Source organism: Cucurbita pepo, unplaced genomic scaffold (genome assembly GCF_002806865.2).
Source record: "Cucurbita pepo subsp. pepo cultivar mu-cu-16 unplaced genomic scaffold, ASM280686v2 Cp4.1_scaffold000275, whole genome shotgun sequence".
Lineage (NCBI taxonomy): Eukaryota > Viridiplantae > Streptophyta > Magnoliopsida > Cucurbitales > Cucurbitaceae > Cucurbita > Cucurbita pepo.
In genome coordinates, this window is record NW_019646523.1 from 64,821 (window position 1) to 74,103 (window position 9,283).

Consider the following 9,283-nt stretch of genomic DNA (forward strand, 5'->3'; position numbering starts at 1 on the left):
TGCATTATGTGTGTTCATGCATCTGGGGGGATACCCCCATCCCATCACGAGGGTACAGACGCGTACATCCAATGGCAGGACAACGATTGTTATGCATCGTATAGCGCTGCCGTGACGGTTCTAGTTTTAACGGGTCCCGGCATAAGGGGCTCCCAAAGTACGCCCACCGGATAAGGACAGTGGCCCAGCGGTGTGCGAACTAGCTTGTGAGCCCATACTCGCACGTATGGGCTGTGTGTAGAGTATATGGTACACGTCCACGATTACCCGTTAGGATTGCATCATAGGGCAAACAAAAGGAAACGAAACGATAGGTCCCATCATTTCATTGCATGTGATTGTCGCATAACCCCGATAAGGGGTCACTTACTGAGTATTCTAGAAATACTCAAGCCTCGTGCTACTTTACTTTTGCAGATAAGGGCAAGGCACCCATGTGACAACGAAGGCGGCATCGTACACCTCGGGACTGTGGCACATGCATAGGGTAGTTGTTTATTTATTTATTTTTTTTTCCATTTCGTAGTCTAGGTTGAATTCGGTTTGCATCATTAGTATAGGTTGAAATATATTTGCATAATAAACCATAGGGTAGAATAAAACATTCATTTTGGTTTTGTTACTTTTTCTTTATTTCAACAATGTTTTTTTCTTTTTCCTTGTAATCATTTTCTCTTTTCCGAGGTAATAAAAGACGAGAGTCGCATTTATGAATAGGGCCCATTTAATGTACATTTCACATTTCAAGGTATAGTAATGACCTTAGATTAAATAGGTAAAATATTAGGATCGTTACCGTTGGTATCAGAGCTCTAGGTTATAGATCTTGTAGACTAGCCTACAGAGTAGGCTTGACATGTTCCACGGTCAAATTACTGATGCCCCATCGTTGCCAGGTATACCTTATGTAGAATGAGGGATGTATGATCTTTGTGATATATTTAATGTGGTGGGCTTTAAATGATGCATGACATGATACTGTATGAAAAGGTGTTGATGTGATCTGATGTAATGCATGTCTTTACTTTATGATATTTATGTTTTTTTTTTTTTTTTTTATATGAATTACATGGTAGGATGTAGGGAATGTTATAAGTAAATCATAAACTTAGTTAGAACCCTTAATGCACGTATTGTCGGTAGGTACCCCAGCAGGGGTAGACCTAGTTACGAAAAATAGAGTAAAAGACAGACAAGTGGTAATAGCTGGACAAACCATCCACGTAGACTTAAAAGTAATGGATATGACGGATTTTGACGTCATACTAGGAATGGATTAGCTAGCCGAAAACTTTGTTAGCATAGACTGCCATAAGAAAGAGGTGATATTCACACCTCCAAACAGACTTACCTTTAAGTTTAAAGGAACCATTACAGGTACCACCCCAAAAATGATATTGATGATGAAAGCGAGACGCCTGGTACAACAAGGGGGCTGGGCGTTTCTAGCCTGTGCAGTAAACACAAAAGGAAAGGAAAAACCAATAGATACAGTATCCATAGTAAACGAATTTATGGATGTCTTCCCCGAGGACCTCCTGGGGATCCCTCCATCGCGAGAGGTAGACTTTGGAATAGAACTGGAACCAGGAACGGGACCCATCTCTAAGGCCCCGTACCGCATGGCACTAGCAGAACTAAAAGAACTTAAATCACAACTGCAAGGCCTATTAGATAAAGGCTTCATTCGACCTAGTGTGTCCCATTGGGGTGCGCCAGTGTTGTTTGTCAAAAAGAAAGACAGCTCAATGCGTTTATGCATTGATTATAGGGAATTAAACAAGAGGACGGTAAAGAAGAAATACCCGTTACCCCGTATCGAGGACCTAGTTGACCAATTGCGAGGGGAGACAGTGTTTTCTAAAATAGATCTTCGATCAAGATATCATCAAATTAAGATTAAAAATGAAGACATACCGAAAACAGCCTTTCGATCCAGATATGGCCACTAAGTTTGTGGTGATGTCTTTTGGTCTCACCAATGCCCCAGTGGTATTTATGAAATTAATGAACCGAGTATTTAAGGAGTGCTTAGACTCGTTTGTGATCGTGTTCATAGACGACAACTTGATATACTCGAAAACGGACCTAGAACACCAAGAGCACCTTTGCAAAGCTTTAACTATCCTAAGGGAGAACAAGTTGTATGCCAAATTCTCCAAGTGCGAATTTTTGCTACGACAGGTTTCATTTCTAGGGCACGTAGTGTCTAAAGACGGAATTTATGTGGACCCCAATAAGATAGAAGCTGTCACAAAGTGGAAACGCCCAACAACGGTCACCGAGATACGAAGTTTCTTAGGATTGGCGGGTTACTATCGAAGGTTTGTCCAGGACTTCGCTAGAATAGCCATGCCTCTCACCCAATTGACAAAAAAAAAAATGTACCTTTAGTTTGGGATGATACTTGTGAGGCCAGCTTTCAAGAGCTAAAACAAAGACTAGTATCCGCCCTAGTGCTCACAGTTCCAGAGAGTTCTGTGGGATATATGATTTACAGTGATGCATCCAAAAGGGGTTAGGTTGTGTACTGATGCTGATGCTGATGGTGTTAATATAACACATGCGGAAGCAATTTGGATCTTAGGCACTTTTAGAACATCAATGATAGTAAATAACTAGTATGTTCATAAGTATTAAAACTTAATGAGTTTGAATACTAACCTTTTGTAGTTCAAATTCCTTTTTCCTCTTGGTATATAACACCATCAATTTGGTTCATAGACACTTTTGTAGTTCAAATAAATTTTTCCTCACGAACTTGTTTTGAACCACCACTAATGTCTTCTCCACTATCCTCCGGCCTTAGAACGGGATTGTGGATCCGGTGAGTGACTAAACTAGGAAGAGATTTTATATATATGAAGAGAGTGTTTGTGAGAGGTTTTTCTCAATGTTTTTGCCAAAAAAAAAAAANAAAAAAAAAAAAAAAAAAAAAAAGAAGCGCTTACATGTACTTGATCACTCTATTTAAAGATTGCACATATCAAAAATAGTTTGGAGATTTACAACATGGCCGGTTTCCTTGCCATATTAATTTATAATAACCTTCTTTCCACATTTTCATGTTTTAATATTTTAGTCTCAATAATACAAATATCTAAATATTTTAATTAGTTTTTTTGTTATGTCAATTATTTTTTTAACTGTAATCCAAAAATTGATAAAACTAAAAATCTAACATTTGTATGTTTGGATTACAAAATTGTTTGAGTTGGGTTAGTTAAACAAAATTATAAAAGCAACTGGTTTATATATATTAAGTCCAATAAAACCGATCTAAATTTATTTTAGTTTTAAAATATATATTTTTGTTTAAAATATAAAAATTTCTTTATTTATTTATTTATTATTATTTGTTTTTGTTTTTGTTTAATTTCATAATTTCTTTTATTATTTCTTCTTTCGCAACTCTGGAAAATAAAATTGAACTTTTTATTAGATTTTTATTAAAAAAAATGTAAGAGGATGGAAAACCTTGTGATATAGAAGAATATTAGAAAGTAATTGAATATCTGAAGTCGAAGGATTTAAAAGCCAAAAACTATCTCTTCCAAGCCATAGATCGTCCAACTCTAGAAACCATTTTGAAGAAAGACACGACCAAGGATATTTGACACTCCTTGAAACATAAGTACCAGGGATAAGTTCAAGTCAAACGTGCAAAGCTGCAGGCTCTTCGAAAATAGTGGAAGGTTCTTCGCATGAAGACGGGAGAATCAGTGTCTAACTACTTTGCTCGAACTCTTATAATTGCCCATAGAAAGAAAATTCATGGGGAGGAGATGGCAAGTATTGACACCATAGAAATATATCCTAAGATCCATGACTTCTAAGTTTATAAAAGCCCGTGGTTTTCTTTATTTAGTTTTTTTTACATTTTTACTCAAATTAGTTAGTTGGATTTTCTTTTGACAATTTGACATGCACCCTCTCATGAATTACCATATTTTTAGCTAGCCATTTGGGCCATGTCATGTGTTTATGGGGGAGTGGCTGCCATCAACTCGATATAACCAAATCGATTAAAAATGGTCGATTGTATAGACTTGTCACGACGGACTGATGATGTGTACAACTTGTGAGGCCGTCAGGGATGGGGTATGATCCAACGGCTATAGCAACGTGTTTGGCATCCATCTTATTATTGTTTAACAATAATTTGTTTTTAGCGGTAATGTTTGACAATGGAAATAAAGAAGGAAGAAGGGAGCAGGAAGCTTTGAACTTGATTGCATCAATTTACGCAACTGACGAAGCTTGTGATTCTATCAATTTGAACTTGCGAGTTGAGATAAAAATTATAAAATATTAGAAGGAAGAAGGAAGCTTCGATGAGTAAACATGTTGTGCAATTAAGTAGAATTGGAGTCTGCTTATTACATACAGATAGCAACAACTGTGGTGAATTACAAACCCATTAAAGCATGGACTAAGCACATTGCTTCGCACAAGTGCATTTATCACCCGAGCAAAATCCGTCATCCCACTTCTCAAAAGAAATGCAAAGTTCAGCACACGTTTCTGCAATGCACGGTCCTATAAACGCATCGCTGTGTTTATAGCATGTCCGCCCCTCCGTCTGCACCACCATCCATCCTGCAAAAGTAACACAAACTTGTTCATACAAACAAAAACCTTCTTTTTAATACTATCTGTCAATCTAAATCAACATGGAGAAGCAGGAAGGATCAAGTACCAGAAGTAAGGGCTAGGAAGATGAACACCACAATTTTGAGATTTCTCAAGCTCTGTCCTGCCATACTTTTCTTCAATTATTGCTTGCTACACGGGAATGTTTGGATATCGGTTCCCCATTTTATAGCAGCGAAACACCTCATCTCTGTAACGTCTCCTTGATTTCCGTGGGATTTCAAGGAAAGAATTGTCAAGTTGACGTTCTTGAAAGGAAGTTATTTTATTTTATTCTTGTCTAGTCCACGCGGTTAACATTGATGGATCGTCTCAAATTATACTATTAATAAAAGTAACCTATTTCTTAAATACAAATTTAAAGTAGAAGCGTAACCTTCTTTCTATTAATTACCTTTCATAATCCGTATAAAAGGTAGGAATTTAGGTATACCTCTCTTCGTATGCGAGAAATTTAAGATGATAAGCGCAACACAATTAGCATGTAGCATAGCCCGGTTTATAAAATCTGGAATTGGAAAGCTTAAGTTTTATACCGTTTAATTATGGTTTTTGTGATGGTTAAACATTACCGTTTAATCGGTGGGTGTGAAATTCAAATGTTGATATCTTCCGTGCATTGAAAGGATGAAGATTGCAGATATCAAAAATAGTTTTGGGATTTAGAACATGGCCCGTTTCCTTGCCGTATTAATTTATAATAACCTTCTTTCCACATTTTCATTTTTTAATATTTTAGTCTCAATAATACAAATATCTAAATATTTTAATTAGTTTTTTTGTTATTTCAATTTTTTTTTTTAAACTGTAATCGAAAAATTCGATGACACTAAAAATCTAACAATTGTGTGTTTGGATTACAAAATTGTTTGAGTTGGGTTGAGTTAAAATAAATAAAATAAATTATAAAAGCAACTGGTTTATGAATATTAAGTCCAATAAAACCGATCTAAATTTATTTTAGTTTTAAAATATATATTTTTGTTTAAAATATAAAAATATATATATTTATTTATTTATTATTATTTGTTTTTGTTTTTGTTTAATTTCATAATTTCTTTTATTATTTCTTCTTTCACAACTCTGGAAAATAAAATTGAACTTTTTATTAGATTTTTATTAAAAAAAATGTAAGAGGATGGAAAACCTTGTGATATAGAAGAATATTAGAAAGCAATTGAATATCTGAAGTCGAAGGATTTAAAAGCCAAAAACTATCTCTTCCAAGCCATAGATCGTCCAACTCTAGAAACCATTTTGAAGAAAGACACGACCAAGGATATTTGACACTCCTTGAAACATAAGTACCAGGGATAAGTTCAAGTCAAACGTGCAAAGCTGCAGGCTCTTCGAAAATAGTGGAAGGTTCTTCGCATGAAGACGGGAGAATCAGTGTCTAACTACTTTGCTCGAACTCTTATAATTGCCCAAAGAAAGAAAATTCATGGGGAGGAGATGGCAAGTATTGACACCATAGAAAAATATCCTAAAATCCATGACTTCTATGTTTATAAAAGCCAGTGGTTTTCTTTATTTAGTTTTTTTACATTTTTACTCAAATTAGTTAGTTGGATTTTCTTTTGACAATTTGACATGCACCCTCTCATGAATTACCATATTTCTAGCTAGCCATTTCCGCCATGTGTTTACCAGNCCCATGTGTTTACGGGGGAGTGGCTAGTGCTGCATCAACTCGATATAACCAAATCGATTAAAAATGGTCGATTGTATAGACTTGTCACGACGGACTGATGATGTGTACAACTTGTGAGGCCGTCAGGGATGGGGTATGATCCAACGGNAATGGGGTATGATCCAACGACTATAGCAACCTGTTTGGCATCCATCTTATTATTGTTTAACAATAATTTGTTTTTAGCGGTAATGTTTGACAATGGAAATAAAGAAGGAAGAAGGGAGCAGGAAGCTTTGAACTTGATTGCATCAATTTACGCAACTGAACAAGCTTGTGATTCTATCAATTTGAACTTGCCAGTTGAGATAAAAATTATAAAATATTAGAAGGAAGAAGGAAGCTTCGATGAGTAAACATGTTGTGCAATTAAGTAGAATTGGAGTCTGCTTATTACATACAGATAGCAACAACTGTGGTGAATTACAAACCCATTAAAGCATGGACTAAGCACATTGCTTCGCACAAGTGCATTTATCACCCGAGCAAAATCCGTNCTGATGAGTAAACATGTTGTGCAATTAAGTAGAATTGGAGTCTGCTTATTACATACAGATAGCAACAACTGTGGTGAATTACAAACCCATTAAAGCATGGACTAAGCACATTGCTTCGCACAAGTGCATTTATCACCCGAGCAAAATCCGTCATCCCACTTCTCAAAAGAAATGCAAAGTTCAGCACACGTTTCTGCAATGCACGGTCCTATAAACGCATCGCTGTGTTTATAGCATGTCCGCCCCTCCGTCTGCACCACCATCCATCCTGCAAAAGTAACACAAACTTGTTCATACAAACAAAAACCTTCTTTTTAATACTATCTGTCAATCTAAATCAACATGGAGAAGCAGGAAGGATCAAGTACCAGAAGTAAGGGCTAGGAAGATGAACACCACAATTTTGAGATTTCTCAAGCTCTGTCCTGCCATACTTTTCTTCAATTATTGCTTGCTACACGGGAATGTTTGGATATCGGTTCCCCATTTTATAGCAGCGAAACACCTCATCTCTGTAACGTCTCCTTGATTTCCGTGGGATTTCAAGGAAAGAATTGTCAAGTTGACGTTCTTGAAAGGAAGTTATTTTATTTTATTCTTTTCTAGTCCACGCGGTTAACATTGATGGATCGTCTCAAATTATACTATTAATAAAAGTAACCTATTTCTTAAATACAAATTTAAAGTAGAAGCCTAACCTTCTTTCTATTAATTACCTTTCATAATCCGTATAAAAGGTAGGAATTTAGGTATACCTCTCTTCGTATGCGAGAAATTTAAGATGATAAGCGCAACACAATTAGCATGTAGCATAGCCCGGTTTATAAAATCTGGAATTGGAAAGCTTAAGTTTTATACCGTTTAATTATGGTTTTTGTGATGGTTAAACATTACCGTTTAATCGGTGGGTGTGAAATTCAAATGTTGATATCTTCCGTGCATTGAAAGGATGAAGATTGCAGATATCAAAAATAGTTTTGGGATTTAGAACATGGCCCGTTTCCTTGCCGTATTAATTTATAATAACCTTCTTTCCACATTTTCATTTTTTAATATTTTAGTCTCAATAATACAAATATCTAAATATTTTAATTAGTTTTTTTTGTTATGTCAATTATTTTTTTTTAACTGTAATCGAAAAATTCGATGACACTAAAAATCTAACAATTGTGTGTTTGGATTACAAAATTGTTTGAGTTGGGTTGAGTTAAAATAAATAAAATAAATTATAAAAGCAACTGGTTTATGAATATTAAGTCCAATAAAACCGATCTAAATTTATTTTAGTTTTAAAATATATATTTTTGTTTAAAATATAAAAATATATTTATTTATTTATTTATTATTATTTATTTTTGTTTTTGTTTAATTTCATAATTTCTTTTATTATTTCTTCTTTCACAACTCTGTAAAATAAAATTGAACTTTTTATTAGATTTTTATTAAAAAAAATGTAAGAGGATGGAAAACCTTGTGATATAGAAGAATATTAGAAAGCAATTGAATATCTGAAGTCGAAGGATTTAAAAGCCAAAAACTATCTCTTCCAAGCCATAGATCGTCCAACTCTACAAACCATTTTGAAGAAACACACGACCAAAGATATTTGACACTCCTTGAAACATAAGTACCAGGGATAAGCTCATGTCAAACGTGCAAAGCTGCAGGCTCTTCGAAAATAGTGGAAGGTTCTTCGCATGAAGACGGGAGAATCAGTGGCTAACTACTTTGCTCGAACTCTTATAATTGCCCATAGAAAGAAAATTCATGGGGAGGAGATGACAAGTATTGACATCATAGAAAAATATCCTAAGATCATGACTTCTAAGTTTATAAAAGCCAGTGGTTTTCTTTATTTAGATTTTTTACATTTTTACTCAAATTAGTTAGTTGAATTTTCTTTTGACAATTTGACATGCACTCTTATGAATTACCATATTTTTAGCTAGCCATTTGGGCCATGTGTTTACTGGGGAGTGGCTAGTGCTCCATCAACTCGATCTAACTAAATCGATTAAAAATTGTCGATTGTTTAGACTTGTCACGACGGACTGATGATGTGTACAACTTGTGAGGCTGTCAGCGATGGGGTATGATCCAACGGCTATATCAACCTGTTTGGCATCCATCTTATTATTGTTTAACAATAATTTGTTGTAGCAGTAATGTTTGACAATGGAAATGAAGAAGGAAGGAAGAAGGAAGCAGGAAGCTTTGATGTAACGACCCGAAATTTTCTACTTAATTTAAGGTCGCTACTGTATACATACCATAAACATTGAATGCGGAAGACTTCATTTAAATTCCATAAAACATAACCTTTATCTTAAAACACAGCCATGGACTTACATGTTTCGAAAACATCTTTAAAATGACACAACAAAAGACCCGAAATAAAATAAATAAGCGTTTAAGTTTAAAACATCCTATTCTATCCTAA

At 35.0% G+C, this 9,283-nt stretch overlaps 2 protein-coding genes across 2 annotated transcripts; both read right to left on the bottom strand.

The window, feature by feature from the left end:
* Positions 1-4,355: 4,355 nt before the first annotated feature.
* On the bottom strand, positions 4,356-4,792 carry LOC111784773 (putative defensin-like protein 3). The gene is made up of 2 exons (XM_023665377.1): positions 4,700-4,792; positions 4,356-4,599 (listed from the first exon to the last, which is right to left on the bottom strand). The coding sequence occupies exons 1-2, from the start codon at positions 4,761-4,763 to the stop codon at positions 4,433-4,435; spliced, it is 231 nt and encodes a 76-aa protein (XP_023521145.1). The 5' UTR covers positions 4,764-4,792; the 3' UTR covers positions 4,356-4,432.
* A 2,075-nt stretch (positions 4,793-6,867) lies between these two features.
* On the bottom strand, positions 6,868-7,304 carry LOC111784775 (putative defensin-like protein 3). Its single transcript, XM_023665379.1, has 2 exons — positions 7,212-7,304; positions 6,868-7,111 (listed from the first exon to the last, which is right to left on the bottom strand). The coding sequence occupies exons 1-2, from the start codon at positions 7,273-7,275 to the stop codon at positions 6,945-6,947; spliced, it is 231 nt and encodes a 76-aa protein (XP_023521147.1). The 5' UTR covers positions 7,276-7,304; the 3' UTR covers positions 6,868-6,944.
* Positions 7,305-9,283: the final 1,979 nt, after the last annotated feature.